The sequence below is a fragment of the Lathamus discolor genome, chromosome 4 (assembly GCF_037157495.1).
Source record: "Lathamus discolor isolate bLatDis1 chromosome 4, bLatDis1.hap1, whole genome shotgun sequence".
Lineage (NCBI taxonomy): Eukaryota > Metazoa > Chordata > Aves > Psittaciformes > Psittacidae > Lathamus > Lathamus discolor.
The window spans coordinates 68,183,032-68,205,971 of NC_088887.1; the positions used below are offsets into that span (position 1 = coordinate 68,183,032).

General features: G+C 36.6%; 1 protein-coding gene across 3 annotated transcripts; it reads right to left on the reverse strand.

The window, feature by feature from the left end:
- Positions 1-362: 362 nt before the first annotated feature.
- Positions 363-19,288, reverse strand: TNFSF13B (TNF superfamily member 13b). 3 transcript variants are annotated; one of them, XM_065677942.1, is made up of 8 exons: positions 19,166-19,288; positions 13,568-13,985; positions 13,379-13,484; positions 5,641-5,697; positions 5,244-5,356; positions 4,997-5,147; positions 3,199-3,279; positions 756-3,105 (listed from the first exon to the last, which is right to left on the reverse strand). In XM_065677942.1, exons 2-8 carry the CDS (start codon positions 13,946-13,948, stop codon positions 3,044-3,046), a joined length of 951 nt encoding a protein of 316 aa, XP_065534014.1. In that variant the 5' UTR covers positions 13,949-13,985; positions 19,166-19,288; the 3' UTR covers positions 756-3,043. The 3 variants fall into 3 exon arrangements, with proteins under 3 accessions (XP_065534015.1, XP_065534014.1, XP_065534013.1); XM_065677943.1 differs by lacking the exons at positions 756-3,105; positions 19,166-19,288 and adding an exon at positions 363-747 and having other exon boundaries at positions 13,568-14,415; XM_065677941.1 differs by lacking the exon at positions 19,166-19,288 and having other exon boundaries at positions 13,568-14,414.
- Positions 19,289-22,940: the final 3,652 nt, after the last annotated feature.

Consider the following 22,940-nt stretch of genomic DNA (forward strand, 5'->3'; position numbering starts at 1 on the left):
GGAGAGCCATGTAAATGAGTATAGTCTGTATGTTGGTAGGGCAACTGCACACTATATAATGAACATTTTCATTTTTAAGATACAAATTTCATGTTGCAAAGCAGCTTTATACCTGCCAACTGCACATTATTAAAAAGGAAAGAACAATACAAGCTCACACTTTCTGTGAAAACGTACTGGAAAGAAAATGCTCAAGTCCCTTTCATTTGCCAAGATGCTGCTTAACACAACATGAAAAAGAACAAGAATATTGGCACAGGCTGTTGCATTTGCAGAAATCTATCTTAAATGCTTGATATCCTTGATAAGAATGTGAAATATGGTATGCATCAACTCGATACTACTTTTTAGCTATCACATTTATTTAAATAACATCTATCAAATGCAGAAAGTTTTAGTAACTCCCATTAACTCAAGCACAAGCATCATTGTGGTCTGGATGCACATTGCTATCTCATGTATCACCAGCTTATTAGCAGAATTATCAGGAATGAGGTATTCTCCTTTTCTTCCTGCTTTGGTTAGAAACTGCTGATCTGCTAAAACTCAACTTTGTGCAGAAGCAGGTCAATTTTGAGAAGACAAGTTTTCTCAAAAGCCACCAGAAAACTAATCCAGCAACAACAGAATTACCAGCTTTGTCAGTAGAAATATCTGAGGTCTGTTGGGTTCCACTCTCTGCACACTGGTGGAGGTTCTCACAGTTCACATTTTTTCTGAAGAAACTTGAGGTTCATATTTTCCCTACTAAAGGAAAGGAACGTTTATTGAAATCTTTTGTGCTCCAATGAGAAATGTTTCCTCCAAGCAATACCATACCCCAAACACTTTCCAAACTTCTGCTCTGTCCACATTCACCAGCAGCAGAAGGAAGAAACATGGTGAAGAAGAGGGCAGTGATGACAATTGATTTAGCTTCACATCATTTTTGCTATGTTCTGTATGTTTAAAATGTTACACTGTGTCTGTTTATGTCAAAGCTGCATCTTCTAAGAACACAAACACCTTCAGAATTGTCTTAAGCTAAGCACACGCAATTTCACTGAAACCACTGGGGAAAGTTACATACCAAAAGTAAAATTTGTAAGTTTAGCCATCAAGTCTCTGAGAAGTTTCTATTTTTTAATCAGACAACACCAAAATCAACAGGCTTCTGGTTAGAGATTCTGGGCATCTCTTTAATGTATGTCAGTAATGACAGACAACTCACTAAATGGTAATAATTGTTTTATGTACATGTAGTGTCACACAACCTTTGGCTAAACTGAGGGTTCCTGTAGAGGATTTAAAATGTGTTTTGGGTTTTTTTGCAAACTTCGCACATCAAAATTAAATAATAATAATAACAATAATAATGATCATCATTAGCAGCAGCAGCTTCAGCTCCAGAACACATAAATAAATGAATTTGCATAAGGAAGACTTGTAGAGATTTTGAAACTGTAGCTAAGCTACATAAAAATCACAGTGTCGTAATCAAATGCACGCATGCTTATTGCTGAAATGTCTTCTTGAAGCCCAGAGAACCTGAATTGTTTCATTAGTTTACCATGGTCCATAACTCCTAGTTCCAAATCTCTTATTTGTTGTCTATCACTATGAGAACTCAATCAAATGAGCATGATTTATAAAAACAGACAAGGAGATTGCAATACAGAAAGCTTATTTCTTTACTAAATGAGCTTATATGACATAAGTCTCAACCCCTAAAAATATTTTCAAATTAATTACAATTCATTACCATGAGTTTTATTATTTTATCTATTCCAGTAGCACTTCAATACTTCTTTGAAGATCAGTGGAATAAGTATTCTATGCTTGCCTTACAATAGTTCCTAGACCACCACACTATTACCATGCTATTACCTTGACCATGCAATACACATGGATTATTGGGATAAAAATAGACATAAATCTTACCTACTAAACTAAGCATACAGAGAAAAAAGACCAAACACATCTGTTTAGTCTTTCGACAGGTCTGATGTTTTTTATAAAACAGAGTTAATCAATCTATTCAAAACTGCAGAAAAAAAGCCTATAGTTAACTTAAGGATTAAGCCAGACTTCTGCATACAACAGTATTTTCTTAGTTAAAAGACTGGTTCCAGGTTTATTGGATTTTTCTTTTTACTATATTGCACAGAATGGATCATATGAAAAAGCAAGAGAAATACAAAAATATGTATGTAGGATAAGCTATTCAAAAGAAGATAAAATTCTTCACCTAAACGTTAAAGGCTTATATATGTGTGTGCACATACTTTCATATATATACATATATATACTGTATATATATATATACACATCTATATATGACTGCAGAAATTGTGAAGCCAGAAATCAAGTTCCACCTACTGTATTGTGTCTAATCTCACTGTGTTTCTATCCTTGCCTTGCTTATGTATATAAGTTTACACATACACCTTGATGAGTAGCAATGCTTTGAAGAGAGCTGTTGAAGCATCTCATATGTCCTTTTTCCAGTAAAATTAATTCTAATTACTAACTACTAATAGATTTTAGTAATTTATACCCCTTTTGTTCACAGGGAAGCAAGCCATCCAGTGGCTACTATTCTGTATGTTTCTGAAGTGTTTGTTTCCATTATCCGATACATTAAGACTTCCCTTACCCAAAATCATGGTGTCAAAGAAAAAACGAAGAACCCAGAACCCACTTGACACCTCCATTTTCTCGTAAGGAATCAACTATGTTTCTTCCACATACTTCATACTTCAAATATTTTATTAATGAAACAAAGCAAATCTATGATGTACTTGTTTTCCTTTTCAGTTACGGATAATAATTTAATAGTCGGTGGTCCTGTTTATGCTATACTTTTTGGCCAACTCCTTCTTTGGTTTGCCTTATGGACAAGATATTGTTTCAAAGCCCAAACCCCATTGTTTTATGATTGTTTTTTAGAGTCTCCCATTGCCTAAAATAAATTTTCTTTCTGGTAATCACATGATGGTTATATCTCACAACTGTCTGGTGTGTTTCCTGTTTTGGGTTCTCTTATTAAACCGAAGAAAAGTTCTCAGAAGATGGTGGTAGATGGGAGAGTCTGAACTGGCAGCTTTACTACAATTCTGTATTTCTCTGATAAAGGCATAGGAAAAAAAGAAAACTGCATTAAGCATAACAACAAAAATGAAGGGCTTCAGAGGAGTCTAACTGCACCAAAAAAAGTACCATCTCCATCCAAGGATATTTTGGCCCTTCTCCGTGGTATTGTAAGTTGAAGTTCATCCCCTTCTTCTAATTTTGCAATGCCTGGCAAAAGATTTGGAATATTTTTAAGTTAATATTTCAAATACATTATTTTCATAAGCCGCATTAAAAAAGTCATTACACATCATTTAAAAAAATATAAGCATCTTACTTGTGCCAAGTGCTTTTTCATCTAGGCAAAATCTTAGAAATTGTGCCTAATTGTCAGCTACCCAAAGCTGACACTTAACATCCTCTGTAGAGCTAGACCTACTTTCCACTCTGCACTCAGCATACCAAAGTTCACTTATGCAACCACTGCAAAAATTCGTAACAGTGGTGTACCCAGATCCCTCACTTCATGGTTATGTGACAGTCAAGGTCAGCATTGGGTGTTGCTGGTCCTAGACCACTCTGTTCCCACACTTCTGGAGGAGGTCTCATGAGCTTTACCAACCAAATGAAGTTACCAGACATCAGCTGATTGATGCAACTGCAGAGCACAAAAGTTCACTTCCTGCCAGCTGCACATCAGCTGATGTGATAACTGAAAGCACCTCACCTTCAAGTTACAGTCACTGAGCTGAGAGCACATCTATCATCTGCTGTGACACATGGTCAGCAGCATGAGATATTGCAGTGGGATTTGGTTTTCCAGCTGAAAGCAGAAGGGTGGGAATTTGGGAAGCAGGAACTGTGAAGTGGCTGGATGGAGTAGATATAGTTGAGGTGAGAAGTAATACAAGGGTAAGATGACAGATGCAATTGAAGATGGTTATGGTTCCAGAATGTGTGGGTAGAGGGACAGGAAATTAAAGAATATGACTGGACAGCCTCAACTGCCAGGAGGAAGTAGCTAATTTGTGTTTGTAAAAAAAAAAAAAAAAAAATAAAATTAGCTTCCTTCCCCATCCTATTTATTTAATGCCACTACTTGCCAACAGTCAACTCCATCACTGAATGTCACCCATTTTTTAATAAAGCATAGAAAGAAAAGATTTTTATTTTCCAGCAAGATCTGTGTAAATTAAAATAGAAAAGCCTCAAATCCACCATTAAGGGAGAAAGACAGTTGAATAGGAGCAACCAAACAAGGTTTAATAGGCTTTGACATTAATTCCTAAATGCTACTGCAGGAATATACACGTATAGTGAGCACTGAGACTTCTGGACTTGCATTAAATATTTTAATTGGTGTTTCATGTGGTACTTCTAATTTGTGCAGTCAGAAAGAGCTCCTTATGGGAATTAACTATTTTTCATCTAACCAAAGAGTAAAACGGTAGCAGCCATTACAAGGAGAACTAAACTGATAAGAAATATCTTTTGAAATCCTGGAGTAAGGTAGACAAAAATTGGTGGCTAAAAGTAATATATGATGTTTTAAGGTAGAACATCACTCCTAAATATTTTATTGATATAACTAAAGGTGGGACTCAACACCTAAGTTAAACTGATTTCTTCATTAAGGATAGTATGTACTTTTAGATACTTGAGTTAGATGCCTGAAGTAGACAACACTAAAGTATCTAACTACATTATACAGTTAATGGAGAGAGGGGAATTGTTCCGATCACTTAAGTTAGATGCATACCCTCCAACTGCCAATACTTTATATAAAAAGTATTTTTGAATGTATTCTGTAATTTTACAATTAACCAGATCCACAAATGCAGTCCATTTTCTTTACAACTACCACAACACTTAATCATCCAACACTGCAGATTCTATCTAATATAGTTTATTTGCAAACATAGAAAAGGAAAACTTAGCTGTTTACCAGCAGTATAGCAAGAATTATTCGGATAAGACTGTGGCATATTTTGGATGCAACGAAACAATGTCACCAAGCTGAGATCATCACCGAACACGTGGGCCTTCTTCCTCTGTATTAGGTGTCCCATAGCAAATGTTGTATCCGTATATAAAACCTACAAAATGAAAAGATGCAGACTTCAAACATACTGTATGGAGACATTAAAAATCTTTTTAAAAGTCAGATGCTGAGGGGAATCAAACTTTCTCACCTGGCCATAAATGAAAAAATATCCTGTTTCTTTGATCACTATTTTATTTCCTTGTTCTTCCAGAGCTGTTCCACGCTTAAAGCTCAGAAGCCAAGGGACAATGCTTGAATCATCTAAAAGAAACAGTAATTTTGGGGTAAGCAGAAAGAAAAGTCACTTTCTTCATTTTCATCTGCCAAAAATTAACAAAGCTGACTTCTAGTCAAGACTTCCAGTCCCACTAACTGGACTTCCCCACTGAAAAGAGGATATTTGCAAGAGCTACCCAGATGCAGGGACTTTTTAATTATTTTTAATTAGGTGACATAACTCAGTCACTGCTTTGAAGTTAGGCAAGATCAGATGGAAGAGTTAATACATGGAATAGTTAGCTATGAATCATGGAACATATTCTTACCTTTCTGTTGAATATCACTTTTGCTGTCAGCGATCAGTTGTAAGCAGGCCTGCAGCACTGTGAAATGAAAGCATTTTGAAAGCAAAGAAATAGAAACCAGTAGTAGAATAGAATAAGCTTTTGAGACAAATTAAGAAAAAAAAAAGAGCATAAAAAATTCTCTTGGTCTCACCACTGATTTGAAAACATAATCTGTTGATTTTAATGCAGATCTTACTCAAATGTACGAAAACAAAATTCATACCACAACATGTATTAGATAACCTTCAGAGACTATGCAGCTAAACAGGAGGCTTCAGATAATAGCACAAGTAATAGTTGCTTGTTTTAATCTCTGGTCCTAATATAATTGAAATATGAAGCAATAAGTCAAATGAGCTAGGATCAGATCAAGTAGTCTTGTGCATTTTCTAAGCAAAAGCTAAAAAAAAAAACCAACAAAAAAAACCCACCACGACCCAGCCCTGACAACTATGACAGATATCAGATTTACTAATGATGTTTACTATATGCTTTAAAGAAATTAGTTTCCAGTCACAGTTGCTGTAAAATATTAGTCATATATACTGGTTACATGATACTTGCAAAAATAAATTCTCATGTCTATGTACTTTCAGTACGTTTTCAGATACTGACACTCAGTCGACCTGTACTGAGGCTAAGAGGGAAGATACTGAGATGACTGTTAGCAAATTAACACGCACATAACAAATAGCTTAGTATCTGTCAAAACTAACATGTTGCTCAAAACGATAGAGACCAGTGACACGAATGAGAAACTAGGAGTTTTATCAAAGAAAAATATGGCAGTATGTTAAAACATAGGCTCCAAGTGAAACAAAGATCTTGTGAAAAAAAAATCTGCTAAAAGGATAAAGATAATAAAAGGATAGTTGCGTTTGCTTAGAGCAGATTTTAATGAAAACATCTGGTTCTAGTGCTACTTCGAAGGGTGTAAAACAGAGTAGGAACACTTACTGCACTTGATAGAGATCAGATGCATTTACCAAGAGCCAAGAGCTATGGATTGCTGAATCCCTCTTTTTGTCTACCTCTCTTTGGGTAAGAAGGCTGTGGGTCAGATTTGGCCACTCTTACTATAATGGGCAGTGCCCTACTCCATGAGATGTTTCTACATGTACCAACAGTATTCACGTGTGCAAGCAAGTGCTCAGCAGCACAAACCTCTCACTGCACAGCAGGTGGTGAGAGAATTCGACTAGAAAACAGTCTGAGTCTCCTTTCCACAGGGGCCTGCCTGAAATTACCAGAAGGGGGCTGGATGCTCAGCAACACTCGGTGGTACCAGCTGGTGTCTGGGAATGCTCCAATGTCACAATAATCACACAACCTGTGAGCCTTCTTACTTTAAGAGGAACCCTATCCTGCAAGCTCCCATCTCCTACACTAGAACATTTCCTGGAGTTCTACCACTTCTCATAAAAAATGTGCCAATATCTATAGATTTTCAAACCAAGAATTTAAAAGCGACTGAATTCCCTGCCTTCTGATAAGGAATAAAAAAACCAAGCCAACACAAAATCAAAAAAGGTATAACACTTCAGACATTTTTCTATCACACTTGTGAGCAACAGAATTTTCTGAAAAAGAAACTTCCAAATTAAAATGTGGATTTCTGGAATCTCACAACAAAGTTCATCAGGTGATTTATTTCACAAGGTACTAATGCACTCTTTTTTGGAGCAAAGTGTCTTCCTAGTGAATGGAATTTGCTGATTCCCGGGTATTTCAGTAAGCTAAATAAAAATGTTCATTCCTGCTTTTAAAAGAACTTACTAGTGTGACCACTGGATTTTCCACTAACCAAACAACAGAGGATTGGTTGTGATTCACACTAACCAGCTGCTATCCAGCAGGGTACAAATGAGTAGTGTCTACAGACAGTTAAAGTTATGGCTACTTTAGCAACTCTTGTTAAACCTGCTCTGCAAACTTGATTGACATTATTGAAACTACCCCGATTCACAGACTGCAAGTCTGGATTCATGTTTCAGTTGTTTGCAGCATTGAAATACTAGTCATCATTGCTGCAAACAGCTACACGGTAATTAAAATCAGCAAGTTCAGTACCATCGAAGATATTTTCTATATTTTTAAAACACATATCAACTCCGCTTTATTCTACAGATAGCAAATCTACGCATATCCTCTAAAAAAATCTCACTAGCTCTTTTTTTTAGTGTATGCAGATAGAAATAAGGTCCTACAGAATATAGTAAGCTAGTTTTTCATGGAAAAATATGGGCACAATGGTGTCATTCATGACAATAAAGAGAACAGAAATTGGCAGTGTCTGTTTTATCTAAAGCCACAAAGGCCGAATAATATCTAAAGAAGCATTTGACAAATTGTACAACATGCTCCAAAAATATGTTCAGAAGCCAAGACAGACACATAACTATTTCCAGTATATACAAGTACTTCATTTTTACCTCAATGAAACTACATACATACTTAAAATTAAGTAATTCTTTGAAACAAATTCAAAGTAAACAACACTACCATTAAGGAGAAAATACGCATATACAGACTATATTTTCTGGGTAATTAACAGGGATTTCCAGTAAAAAGTTAACATTGAAATGTTAGCAATTCTACTCCAAGAAGAACCCAAATCTTACCTGAAATACAGTATCAAGAATATATGTATTACAAAATACGGGTTGAATAGTTACTATCAGTACTGAGCAGAATAAATCAAAAGCTCCACCTGAATGCCCTTCAGCGCAGTGTAAATCAAACCTGAGCATCAGTGTTGTAGTCTAAAGAATTTAATAATTAACAATGCAAGCAGAAGACAAGGTTCATAAAATATATTTTTAAAATGTGTAAAATATCAAGACTGAGTGTCACCATAAGGTCTAGCTGTACAAAATTGTGTCGAGAACGATAAGATGTGCCCCATCCTCTTTTGACTTCACAGCTTTGCTTTGATGAGCACTTTTTTTTTCTTGATTTTAACCGCTCTGCAGGCTGTGGGTGGGAAGAAGAACATTTCAGAATCTGTCTTATTCCATGAACAGAACAGCCAATTCTGAAGAAGTCAGTGACTCCAGATGCCTTAATAAACCACAGCCAGCACATTAAGGGGTGTGTTCTCTATGTGTTGAGCAATGAAACCACCAGTTTAAAAAAAAAAAAAAAAAAAAAAAAAGTTAGCCTTTGCAGCAGGGTAAGAATGCAGCCTTTGGCGCATCTGCATGGTGTCCGTAAAAATCAGATTCATCCTCCCATGCAAGTTTTTGTATTACTTAACTTGCAAACTCGTTTCAATACTTTGAAATCTAACTTCACAATCCATCCAAACAAAATTTCAAGTTTAATATCTGTGAACTCATGCATAAATTTTAAAGTTTTGCTACCTGAGGCCCAAGTTACCTGTGTCAGTTTCCTATACGTTTAGATTCTTTCTTTGGTCTGTAACTGTCCTCTGTAGACTTCTGAAAAGATACTTAAACACTAGATAATTCGATGTATAAATGATGTGCATGTTCTTGAACAATTAGCAATTGTTCTTCCCTTAACTTCTTTTCTTACCACAAGAGATCTTTTATTTTTTGCTTGTGCATTTTTATAAACTGTTTAATTTGGTGCTTTTTAATTAAAGAGTCTTTATATGGCATTAATCATGGATTAAGCCAATCTCCGCACTAAAATGGTTTGGCCATAGCTACAGGTATGATTCAGATCTAACAAATACCTGCAAAATATTAGTAGCATTATTTTGACCTTAACAGAGTTACAAGTAACATGTTATAGTCAGAATAAGAAAATAATTTAATAACAATTATGAATAATTTTTGTAGGCTTCTGTTATACAGTATATAGCAGAATATTGTTCTTAAAAATCAGAGCCTATTATGTGTATTTTTGATTGCACAGTTTTCTGCATAATACACAGCACCAATTCATTCATTCATTCATTTATTCATTCATTCATTCAGCAACTGGAATTATCCATGTAAAACTGCACGCATTTTATCGAGTAATTTTCTATCCTTTGACATAGAAGGGCATAATTCCTTTTGAGTAAGACTGTTGTCAGCAGAAACAAAAAAAAAAACAACAACAACATATCCTTTCAAGAAGTAGGCCTTTTTTAAAGTAAGAGAATTCATATTTCCCCTCCTCAAACAATAAAATAAGAGGTATTTTGAATATTTGGTGAGGGAATTTTATGTGTTGTTTAGACTAGCAACAAGAAGTTAGGTTTCCTGATTTTATGATCACTAAAATCAAATTCTATTTGTGAAAACTCTTGCTATCTCTCTGTCACAGTGACCTAAACCAATAACCTACAGAGTCAAAACACTTCTAACCAATGAATGTACCAATCTGCCAAAGCAAATGTCACCTGATTGGAGTTTAGAGAAAACTTGATGCTCACCTCACTAGTTGGCCATGGGGATCAGAATCCCACAATAATTATCAGAACGAGGCACAAAGAGAGCGTGTAAATGTAACTTGATATTCACACATTGAACTGGCTTAGGTAATTGAACCTCTGTCTTGTTTCTGGACTAAAGTGCACATGCAGTTTAGAGACAAACATGCAGACAAGGAAATCAGTAATTATGAACAGGGTACAAAATTCAGGAGAGGATTTTGTTGGGCAGCAATTTTCCTCTACAGGCAAAATTTATTAAAAAAAAAAAAAAAAAAAAGACAAGTAAGTCTGATTACATCTATTCTTATGTGCCCTGATATGACATTTGCCAGAAGTGGTTAGATGATCTATCTGCCTGCATATCAATAATGTGTACCTTTCAAAATCACTCATTAACTCCTACTCATTGCATCAAGAACTCTGGTTCTGACAGCTTTATTTGGAATTTATGTTTGAAACCCATCTCTTCAACCTACTTGAGCTGGAAATTTTCTCAAGACAAAATGTGCAGCAACTGATGATTAATAGTTGTGTGCATGAACACAGTCAAATATATGCCCCATAAATATATGAAAGAACAACATTGTGTTAGATCCATTTTCATTCAGTTCACATTTTCATTAAACTTATAATTTGTGGCCTCTTTGATATGCACAACATCAAATAGAAAAAAAATAAAATATGGGAACTCCATATGTTCAAGAAGTGCTGTGCTGGACTTAAAAAGAATCATGAGGCATCTATTTCTGGAATTTAATAATTAAAATTTAAAAGACCCTAATAGAATCAAACCGCAACTTTACTTATAAATAAAATAATGGTTCTGTATTTTACTTCTGCTCTCTGCTGAAGCACAAGAGAAGCAATTGTGTATCAGTGACACTTTCAAGTATTCACTTTCTAAGGAATCGTCTGTGTTAAAGTGAAATTATGGGTCAACGATTAATTATCAGACCAAACTCTACTTCGAGAGCTTTTTGAGGGAAACAGAAATAGGACAAGAACAAAGCACCTCACTCAATACCCTAACATATCTGCCATTGTACCAGAATGAGTGCAGCACATCTGCAGGATGATCTGGAGGCTGCCAGGATTCTGGTACTGAGAAATGGATGTGAGAAGATCAAAATGCAGGGCCAGTAATTCTGCGTACATGGCCAAGTAACAGACAGGATTCAGCACCATGAACACCACCGTGCTCTCCTATTTCACTCACTCTGCTGAAACAAAATTTAACATTGACTAGTAGGTTCATGGTCATCGATGAAATGTGATCTGAGAAAACGTAACATCTTACTGAACTCTGACAAACTTAATCTGCTGTAATTAGAGCAGGCAGGAAGTTAACCCTAACATATGACCTTTCATATCAATACAAGATTTTTAACTTACTTTTTTCTTTTTTATATACAAAAATATAATTGTCATGTTAGAAAACAGTCCTGTAGTAGTATGCAGCTTTTCCTCTTTTAAATAAATGTCCACATTCTGTGCTTTCTGTCACCCATTCTGAACAATTTTAAAGCCAGCTGTGTTATTTGTTTGTTTTTGGGTTTTTTTTTTTTGGTTGGTTGGTTGGTTTGGGGCTTTTTTAGGAAAAAAAAAAACCCACCAAAAAAAACCCCAACAACAAAACCTTACAGAAATAAATAGCTTATATAGAATTTTATGTGAATAAAGGTAAATAGGAATAATTAAAGGTGGCTACTTCATGAGAAGAATTTTAAGCCTGCCGTAAGCACAGCTAAGGAGCCCATAACGCTCCCCTTACACCCTCAAACAGGAATAAGAATAAAGATGAAAGCTGCTGTGAAAGAAACTGGATAACTTGAAGAGTACTGATACTATAACATTAATTTTAAAAAAGACATGCCTCCTTATTTTTGATGATGCTTTTAGATCGCTAGTTTTTATTTGGGAGTTGCTAGAGTGGGGAGAGCAGGGAACCTTCACATAATAAAAAGCAAGAAGTACAATTCAAGCAATCTTGTCCTCAGTCCTGTTTGTGAAATCACTCTTAGCAAGACCCTGAGCCAAAGATTACTAATAGAATAGAATAAAACTCATTTAAACCTATGGATTTTGGGTAATGTCCTAAATGAATATTCTCTTTTGAGAATATTGGAGGTAAGTAGAGTGATTATACACTAGAACTTAAATTTCATTTAGCTTGCTGAAGATTAAGCAAAATACATTTCACATTGATTAGTCCCTCAAAAGCATATTTTAAGCAAAGTTTGGTTTAGTCTTTACCTATGAATTAGTCCATTTCAACTTCATCTATTAATAATTTAAGATAACAGCTTTTATCCATTAAAACAATCTGAAAGTATCCGTAAAAGGATTGAACTGATTTAGCAATTCAGGAACATTTTTGATTACTCAGTGCAATTAGAATATGTATGCAAACTGTTTTAATGAAGTTCTGTATTTCATCCTATCAGGCATCATTGTGTTTCGAAAGGAAAAAAAAAGTAGGCATTTTATCCCCAAAGAAAAATATATTTCATTAATATTCCAACATTATAGTACACATCAGAGGTTTTCTATGAAGCACAGTCTTCAATGTTCTCTGCAGCACCTTTTAGAAAGGCCATGATAGAAAAACATCTTACTCAATAGGCATGCCTTTATTAACTTTGCTAATTACATTAATAGATTGATTTAATGCAGAAATGCTAAACTTCTGAATTTCTTATAGTCTGCCTTTTTTGACAGGTACAAGTCAGCCTTTCTCTTTGAAAGCTCATACTTCCCTAAATTAAGGATATTTCTCGTTACTTCTCTCTTTCAAGATGAGCGTGTTTTCCCAGAAAAATGACTTGGCATTTTTAATAATAGCCTTCCCTCCCTGTTATTGATCAGAGAGAAACAAGTTAGGCATTACTCTGACTTGAGACTGACGGATTTAGAACTGAACAATTTACAATCTGAATGATTTGAAGCTGCTTTACTCAACTTTACCACATCATCAAGAAATACCTCCATTACAAAAAGCAGATTTAGGATCTAATATTCAAAGTTCAACCTGCAGATAGCAAGAATATCTGGTACCTTAAATAGTTACATCCCTGCTCATTGCAGGGAGCTTGGACTAAATGGCCTTCAAAGGTCCCTTCTAACCCAAACCATTCTGTGATTCTGTATGGTGACCATTAAGAGAATATGCCTACAGTTAACACCATTCATTCAGCAGTAACTGTGGAAACTGTCATGGGTTCTGGGAGCACAGATGGGCTGACAGGAGAAGACACAAGTCAAGCACTGCTGCTTTTCTCAAGACAGAATCAAACTGCGTCATCCCATCCCACTCCACTGGATGCTATTTACCTGTTTCTTCTGTGTGGACAACAGACCTTCTCCACCTGTTTCTGCTCCCAGTCCAGATTTCCTTTTGGAAGCTTTCAGCTGGTCCAGGACCAGGAAGCCTGGTCTCCTAAGAGGGAGAAGAGACGGGCAGTGAAAGCAGCTTCACATTTGCCCACCCCCTGCAAGCTGAAAACCACCCTTCCAGCTTACCTGCCTGGTACCAGCTGCAGACTCTTGCAGGAAGGAAGGAACAGGGGTACTCGCTTTATTTTCATCAGGGGACATGGGTGGCAAGTCTCGCGGAGACCTTGCCTCGACCCCGTAGATCAGCTCACTGCGCAGAGCTTCTAGTTCTGTTTTCAGGGTGACAACATGGTAAAGAGACACTGCTGCCAGGCAAGAGGACAGGAGCATTGCAAACCACAGGAATGTGACAGAAAAAAGTCCTGTAGTGCCTGAAGCAGTGCCAGGGAGGGCAGAGGAGGCGGTATCCTTCTGTTGGGTGACATGCACACAGTCCACGGATTTCATCGCTGCTCTTTCCTCACTGAAGCCAGAGGGAGAGTTCAGCTGTCCCCTTCCGAGGTGCATTCCATGTTACCAGTTGCTCTCTGAAACTAAGGGCATCCTGAATAAGTGAACAAAACGCCCAGATCATTTCCTGTCATATGAAGCCGTTGATACAACGATTAAACTTAATGTACAGAGTGAACGTCTAAGATCCAGTCTCTGTTTAGTTCTCTTCTTTTCGTGCTGCATTTTGGAAGTGAATACTTTCTCGTGAGTTGCTTGTTCAAGCTACCTTCCTCCTTTCACTTTCAACTATTTATGTGGCAGCTTGATATTACCATTTCCCACTATCTTTAAATTTAGGCACAGCCAGTACCACTGGTGATATCTAGAAGTGCAGAAGCAATGTAAAGTTTCCTGGCAGCGTATCATCCAGTGTACTTAAGACAAACACATCTGACAATGTGTGTGCCTCTGTGTGTGTGTGTGTGTGTGTGTGTAGTTACAGAGATGTACATAGCTTATATCATATATATATTTATATATATTCATATCTAAAGTGCCTATATGCCTACAGAGGGGACAACCTATTCAAAATAAAATACTTGCGGTTTCCTAAGCACACAGTGAAAAATACTCACAGCTATGACTAACAAATTACTGGTCTCTCAGCTGTGTAAAGCTGCAGATTCTGCAGCTCAGTTCATCATGTGAACTTGAAAAGAGATGACTTTTTATTAAACTTATCTAATAAATATAGTTTCTCTACAGAATTTGAGGACCAGAAGGGGACACAGAGAAATGGGGATAGGAAACCTGAGGAAGGGGGGCTCAAAGGGGTGAAAAGTAGAGGATGGGAATGAATGGGAGATGGGGAAATAAGAGGGGCAGAGGGGTATTGAAGGAAAACAACATTTAAAGAATAAAAAAAAAGGCAAACAAACTAAAACCAGAATCCAAACAACCTTTAAACATGCATGCTTTCATTTTTCAGGTGAATCCTAAGTGTGATTTAAGCTCATCTTTTTAATATATTCCTAGTCCCTTCATCTTAAACCTCTGCATTAGGAATACCTTTCTTTTCTGCAGCAGCAAGGCTACCTAAAGATCCTTAACATGCTCATATGCTTTTTGCATTGTCTTCTCACAGAAAATGAAAGTTTTACTCCTTTTTTAAAAAAGTTTCAGTGGTTTGGGACAGAAAAAAGATCTAAAGCATCACAATTAGGGCTAAAATGAACAGATCAACCCCCTCTCCCCACCGGAATATCAAGCTGTTTTGCAGCATGTAAGTAAAGTTTATCTTTGCAAGAGATAATTTTACAGGTCAGTCTGAATGCTGCGTAATGAATCCTGATGGAAACACTCATCAGAGTAGTTCAGATCAAGCTGACTCTGTTGGGAAGATGGAGCAACAACAGGCCAACAACTTTCATAGCCTTTCCAACTTCTTAAGACTGTGAGAAATTGCGAGTTATTATAAGCTTTATCATCTTTCACTGTGATACAAGCTACTCTTTTCCTTACTTTGCTGCTTCCAGCAACTGCCCAATATCCTTCACAGACAAGTGATTTCTTGCCTAAATGTAGAGGAAAAAAAAATATACTACTTAAGATGCCCCTAGAAAGCACATACATACTGTGAGAAATGATGCAGAAATCAGTGCAGACTTCCATACTGCTTCTGTACCTATTTTCAAGGCTAATTTAAGGTGCAAATGGGGCTGCACTGTGAAGGAAATTTAAAATTAACTTAGGTAAGGGGTTTTTTGGAACAGACTGAGCAATTATTATAACTAAGCAGACATGCCCTGGAGACATGCCATCACTAGACATCGGGACATTACCAGCCCAGTACTGACTGCGTTCCAAAAATAAAATGACAGTTGGAAAAGAAGTGCTATTTAAGAAAATGAAGCCAAGTGAGAGAATGAAAGTTATAACTAGCCATCCAGGAATACCCAGAAACAATTGGCCCATGAGGTCTCTGTGGTCATTAACATACAATAACAGACAAGTACATAATTAGCATCACTTTAGTCACTTCTAAAGAAAACAGGCTCTTCCCATCCTCTACACCTTCTTTACATGGGGTCATTATTTGGGCTGACAAAATATTTGCAGTGACACAGAGGACTTCTGTAAGATGCCTGGTTTTACCTTCCTTATCATTCTTGCCCTGGTTTTGCTGTGATAAGAGTTAATTTTCCTCCTAGTAGCTCGTACAGTGCTACTTTAGTCTGAGAATAAACGCTGATAACATGCTGATAAAAAACACCAAAAAAACCCCATACAATTCTGATAAATGAGAATTTCAAAGGGAGATGAGAAAAATCAGAACAGCCCACACATGGCAAATTGTTAAATCCAACAGGTATTTCTAATTGAATATCAAAAGGGATCACTCTGTTTGCAACTTTGTGTTGTTCTATAGTTTCCTAAGTAGTTAAATGAGTTGAAAGAAAATACAATTTCAGTCTATTTTTGTGATGACAAAAAACATAATGAAACAATAATAACAGTGAGAGATGAATCATGAAAAACCATGTGAAATGCCTAGAAATATATAGTTGAATAACTTTCATTTTAACACATTCAAATGAAGCTTTAGTAAATCGCAGGCTATTAATTGCATTAAAATTAAAACGAATAATGACTTGAACTGATTAAAAACAAAACAAGAAAACTCCCTGCAGAGCCTATAGCCAGTGCCTCGATGCTTGCCACTATGTCTTTTCACAACATACTGCCCATGTGATTCCTCTTGTCAGCAAAGCTGCAAAGTAGTCCTTAACCTGCTTAAAGCAAAATCAGTAAGATTTACACACAGGCAGTTTCTTTTGCATTTTAAACTAATGTCTGACTCAAGTGGACTAGACAGTGCTCAGATTAGCCTCCTGTTAGCAGACACAGGAAAGTGTTGACTCCAACTGAACACAAGCTCTCAGTGGAACATTCTTGTTGAAAATGAAGTGTAATATTTGGCTATATACATTGGAGCAGAATATAAAGCAAAAATAAGAGGTAGCAGTAATTGTGCTTTTGAATCGTCAAAACGGTTTACATATAGTTATGACTGCCAGAACCAGTGAAAAGAGTTCAGAACAAAAATCCAGAATGAATATAAGAGCCCTAAAGAACTTATCACAAACAAGGTATTCAGACTGTAGTTAGCAGTCTCCTTCTACTGGCCAGCTGCCCTGAAAACCCTTTTGCAAAAGTCTGTACCATGTTAACTGGTTTCGGCTCAAGATGCATATGCTGTGCTACACATGCATGCATGCAGTAAAACCTTACGGCGACAAGTGGCCACTTCGAGCCCAGTTGAAAGCAGTGTTTTCCAAACTATTTCTAGAAAAGAAAATGCTACTGCATGAAACTGCAGTAAACACCTAGTCCTGGTATCTAACTCTGGAAGCAAATAGGAATAAACCCTAAAGTTTAATAAATACCTAAAGGTGTTCTGAAAATGTGGTCCCATTTTCTATGCACAGCACAGCTGATGCATGCACACACAGTGAATCCAACCATTTAGCAGCTCCTTAACGCAAAAAATGAGCTATGTTGAACACTCAAGGTGACTGGCTAAGAGACCTCTTTAGTTTAGCCAAGCAAAACTATTAAGAAATGCTTTGGCTAGGCTAAGAATGTTACTTAATCATATTTTTTTACTTTGGGAAAAAGAGCAAACTTTTCGGTAAAACTCAAAATGAGATAAAAAAAACAAAACAACAAACCTCTTCAACCAACCATTACCACTGAGGACTCTTAATGGTGAGAGTGTTTTGCTAGGGGAAATGGATTCCTGAACAAAATCAAGGCTGGCTAACCTTCCAGGATGTTAGAGTAGAAACAAACCCTGTGATTTCTGAAAGCAAGTAATTGTTTTAATTGCTGTTATGCAGAGTATCAGATTACATGACCATGATGGGCCCTGGTAACTTGTAAATTTATAAGACAGCATCTCTACATCTGTGGGGAACCAAGGCAGAGATAGTAAGCAATCACACAGGAAATTTGTGGTTGAACCAGAAACTGAACTCTTGATTTCCTGAAATCCAGTACTGTCTTTTAACCACAACAGCATCCTCTTTGAGGGGGAGGAAAATCCCATAATGAAGTTTAATGTACAAAAGAGAAGCAGATGATTCAATAAGAAGACTTGTGTAAAAACCCAAAGTGTAAAGTTTACTTAAGACAAATGTTCTGTTTTCAAAAGGGAGGTTGTGCAGATGCTACAGCCCAGAGATCCACAAAAATGGCCATACTAAAAGTACGCTTCCAGTGGCAGAGGTCCAACTCCACATACTTCTGAAGTAGCCACAAAATTGAACTGGTCCCTGTGGTTATTAGAGACACAAAAAGGCTACAATAACTTGCCTTAGCACACAAGACAGTGCAGAACACATAGAGATCAAAGAATAAATGAAAGTTCCATTTTAAACACACTGAATTTTAAGTCCTTTCTGACGATGGACAACATGGATGGATGATTATCCTGTATGACAGTTTTCTGCTATTACATGTATCTGTATCAGAAGTATTCATAGATGTCCCTCTGAAACAGTACACACTCCCTTCAAGGACACTTAATTAGATCTTTCAGCCATTAACTGCAATTTACAAAGTAGCAAAACCAGGTAAGCTCCTGCCTTCCACACAGATCCAAAAATCACTCCATTTGTGAATACTGCGTTCCTGTGGTTGTGTATCTTACCGTAATCTTAAAGCTGTTGAATACCTTGCAAGTAAAGGATGTGTTATACCAACAGTTAAAACCTTATCTGATATACTACCTTATTAAAAGGAAGAAAAAACAATCCTTCAGATTCTTCTGAAGCAAAAAAGGTATTCTTTTCTCTTTGCCTCCCAATTTCAAAATTGCCTAGGATAACACAAGTGTCGCTGCACACTGTAGATATACCATGCTTGATTTACTCATTGCCTAAGACTTTATTTCCCTAGACATCCAGGCAACCTTGGACCAAAATTGGCATGTATACTATGCAAAGTAAACATGCAGCTGACTTGCAGTCATCATTACTTTTTACATTGTTATTACAGTGCTTTTAAAGAGAACAGAAAATGGCACAGGAAGGAAAAGCAATTATTATAGGTGTCACTTAAAGTATGCAGCAGGAATATAAAAATATACGAAAGAAATACAATTTCAGAAACAAAACCACAAAAAGAAAACACAAGATTTACGTACTACAGCAGTTCAATGCCAGCCTCCTCCCTTTGCCCGCTCTTCCCTCCCCCCACCATGATGTTATGTTAGAAGCCATTCCTTCTTACTGCCCAGAGGAAAACGAGCTCTCTCATACAGCTGTAGCTCACTTCTCGTAACAGTCCAGCTACACGGAGTATTCCATTTCTCCACCTCTTCCACACTATGCAACTTGGACAGATTTTGCACAGATGGGCTAAAAGTGTATTTGTATGGTAGCAAAATAAACAAGGAGACATGGCCCTTCGTGTGGGAGGGGCTACTCTGCTGTTGCTATGGTCTATGGACCTTTAATAGAGGGCACAGCACAGGGATCCAAGTATTTTCAAATCATAGCATTATTTCTTCATAGCTGTATCTAATTGCTACACTATTAGAAAGGAACAGCCTCTGCCTGATTTTTCCCTTTGAACTTTCATAAATAATTAGCATAATCCAGAACAGCTGTAGAACTTCCTTTCTGTCTTCAAGCAGCAAATCTGTTGCTTAGTTGCTCATCAAAACTAGCAGTAACATCTCTCTGATGACATTTGACATCGGCAACCTTGCAGTTTTGCGTTATTCAGCTCATCGCTTAAGATTATTAAAGATGTACTTCCAACAATTATGAGTGGAACTATGTTCTGTAATGCATTAAAACCAGGTCTTCTCTCAAGCTGTACTGCCTCTTCCAGAGAAAGGAAAATTTCTGCTTTCTCAAGGCATAGGAGACTTACTCTGCCCCCGCCCCAGCTGAAGCACAACAAATTAATCACATTAACATTTTCAAAACATTTCTAGAAAATATTCAGTGTCTCTTCCTTAACTACTTACAGAGACAGAACTAAGACCCTGAATAGGGTCCAACAAAGGATTTTAAGTTCAGAGCAAGTAATTACTGTTTAGCTAATGGCTATTTTCTCAAAACCTTACCTACCTATACTTGATATTTTTAAAAAGACAGCGAGGCTCCTGCTTTTGGTTTAAGTTTCATTTATATCATTTTAATGTAGATGTTCATATACCCTTATGAATCTATGTTTAAGCAGCACTTACTCAGCAATTCAAATACTGTATTTTATCTTTGTCTATCGAAGGCCTTCACATATCTACTAACAAACTGCCTATAACATCACAAGACATTCCAGAACACAATTCCTCTGTAGCCCACAGTTCCTTCATAGCTCAGCTGCTTATCAATTTCCAAACAAGAAAAGGCACATGCAAGATTTGTATTCTTCAGTATAGCACTGCACAAATAAGTTTTTTAGTGACAGAGTTCACAAGACAGCAAATTGCTTTTAATTCAAGGGCAGTACTCACATGAGTTATCAAATCTGAGCTGCTCCCTTACTTTCACGGCTTCCTTTTAACAAATCAGAAATAATTTTTTTTCTATTAAAATAATACAGACGTTGAATAAAGTATTAAAATGTACCACCCACCCCCTACCTCAGTTTCCTAGGTACTGGGTTAAAATTGAACTGATAGTTCCATTTTAAAGTAATCCAAGAGAGGACACACATTTTACAGCTTTAGAAAGGCCAGCAGCAAATCCTTATTTTCTGTGTACTGCACATTAACCATGCAGGATGGGAGCAGAGGTGCTATAAGCTTAGCTACGCATTTTTGTGTAAGAAAGTAGGAGTTGCTCCAGCTCAAGTATCCCACTGCAGCTACGTAACTATAAACCTGCTAGAGTGGCATTATAGCATTTAAAACTGACACTTCAAATATTACCAGCAATAGATGGTAAAACTAGTCAGAGACACTTAAAAATATTTCCTAATTGACATAATATTTAGGCTATCTCTCAGTCCCTCAGATAACAGAAAAATTTTGAAAAGCAAATTGTGTTCAAAGGGATGGAGAACTACCATGTATCAGTCTTATTTATTAACACTTCCTGAAAGTGAGGATATGTGGCAAAACTCAAAACAGGTATTTGCAGTAAAGTTCTTCCTTGCTGTAACAACCTTCCACAAACACTGCATTGAACAATGCAGATGTCTAATTCACATGCTTTGGTTTTATTAAGTAATTGAAAACGGTACCTTGAGGTTAATCAGTTACCACACATACAAAAATACCCCAGTACATGCACTGAAGACAGGCCACAAACTAGAACAAGGCATTAACAGCAGTTTCAATGTATCAATTTATTGCATATGTCAGTACATAAAAATAGAAAAGTGTTTTTTGTAAAATTAATGTTATTGTAAAAACCAGACTAGAATGAGAATGTAAAACTTTGCCACAATTAGCACATATACAGTAATATTGATGCTTTGTCTACAAAACTTAAGAATACTTTAAGACATTTTTGCTTTACCTATATATTAAAGAAAAAACCCAAACAAATAGCTTGCATCATATTTTCCATGACTGTTTCTGAATTCAGAACACAAGTGTTATTTAGATCTTCAATATGTTATCGCTATTTACACTTCCGCAGGGTTCTACTCTAAATTATACAAGCAGGATGGCACTGTAAATTATTCTGAATGGGATACATCAGGCTGATCCTACTACATGACATGCAAGAGGCACTGATTTTATATTTGGCAGAAGTGCCCCTAGCAAAATCACCTGTCATTAACAAAAATAAAAATGCACTTCAAAATTGAATTATGAAATACAAATGGAGGTATGTCTGCATCTTTTAACCAAGAGACCGTATCTTGGACTCTCAATTCAGCCTTGCATTCTTCACTGTGAACGTCTGACATGATGCAAATGATTAGCTTAAGAGATGCTGATATGCATATTTTGTGTAAGTACTTAATCCATCTGCCCTTCAACTGAGATTGTCCGTAGCCTACCAAATGTATTTGTGCTCTATTTCTAATTTTACCTGAGAAATGGACATGAGGGCAGCTATATCAGTTAACATTTTTTCGGATGAAAGCATCACTTATCTCTGCATTTCACAAACAAGTATTGGGAATGTAAACTTGGGAAGCTGCAAGTATTTCCACTAATTAAAACCACACACACAAACGTGTGCTGGATGCCTCCTTACAAGGACTCTACTGCTACAGCTGTTCAACTCCTGACCCCTATTTCCCCACCCCACCCCCTTTTTTCTTTTTTTTTAACTTGAATTTCCTCTTATAAAAGACAATGCCTTTAATGAGCATATTTAAACCAAGAAGCTTTCTCACAAACTCGTGAAAATAACTTAACTTCCTTTTCCCAAACTAGAAATTTATATATACAAGACAAATACTTGGGAAACATCTATACACAAACGGAGAACTGTTAAGAGAAAACAGTATTAAGTGGAATAAATGGAACAGTATCATAATATACCTTTTGGCAATTTTAAAGTTATTACTAATACATTGTTTGCAGTTCACTTTTTAGCAGCAAATTGTGGGTTTCCATCACACAGACTATAAAATAAAAACAAGTCTTCACTTGTCAGAACAAGTTTCTTCCCCCTTATCTCTCCCTTAAAAGAGAGTACATGGAGCAGTAGAATATTTCCATTAACTGTTTCCTTCCTATTTTCTTTCTGTGGATTTCATAGGCAATGCAATGAAAACCAGCATGATAACAGGCATTCATTCATAAATGTATGCAGCCAACCTGTTAAAGGAGAAGTAAAAATGTGCATGTGGAAGGTGGAAGAAACCAGATTAAGTGTAAAGGATGCATATATGACAATTGTGTCTTCGCATACCAAACACCTGCAAAATCCAACAAAGGTTCATCTTTACATTCTCCAGACACAGAGTAAAAAGATCTAGCTTGATAATCAAAAGTAACATTTAGAAACACTCCACTTTGAACAGCTCCAGACTGCCATAATGTAATGCCACACGTTTGACTGACTTAGCCAACTGTGTGACCAAGTGAGAA

Coding starts and splice junctions, on each gene's coding strand:
- TNFSF13B (XM_065677942.1), bottom strand. CDS start 13,948: ATGCACCTCGGAAGGGGACAGCTGAACTCTCCCTCTGGCTTCAGTGAG. Junction 13,485..13,567: donor CTGCAGCTGGTACCAGGCAG/GTAAGCTGGAAG, acceptor TCTCCCTCTTAG/GAGACCAGGCTTCCTGGTCC. Junction 3,106..3,198: donor AATATCCTTGGATGGAGATG/GTACTTTTTTTG, acceptor TGCCTTTATCAG/AGAAATACAGAATTGTAGTA.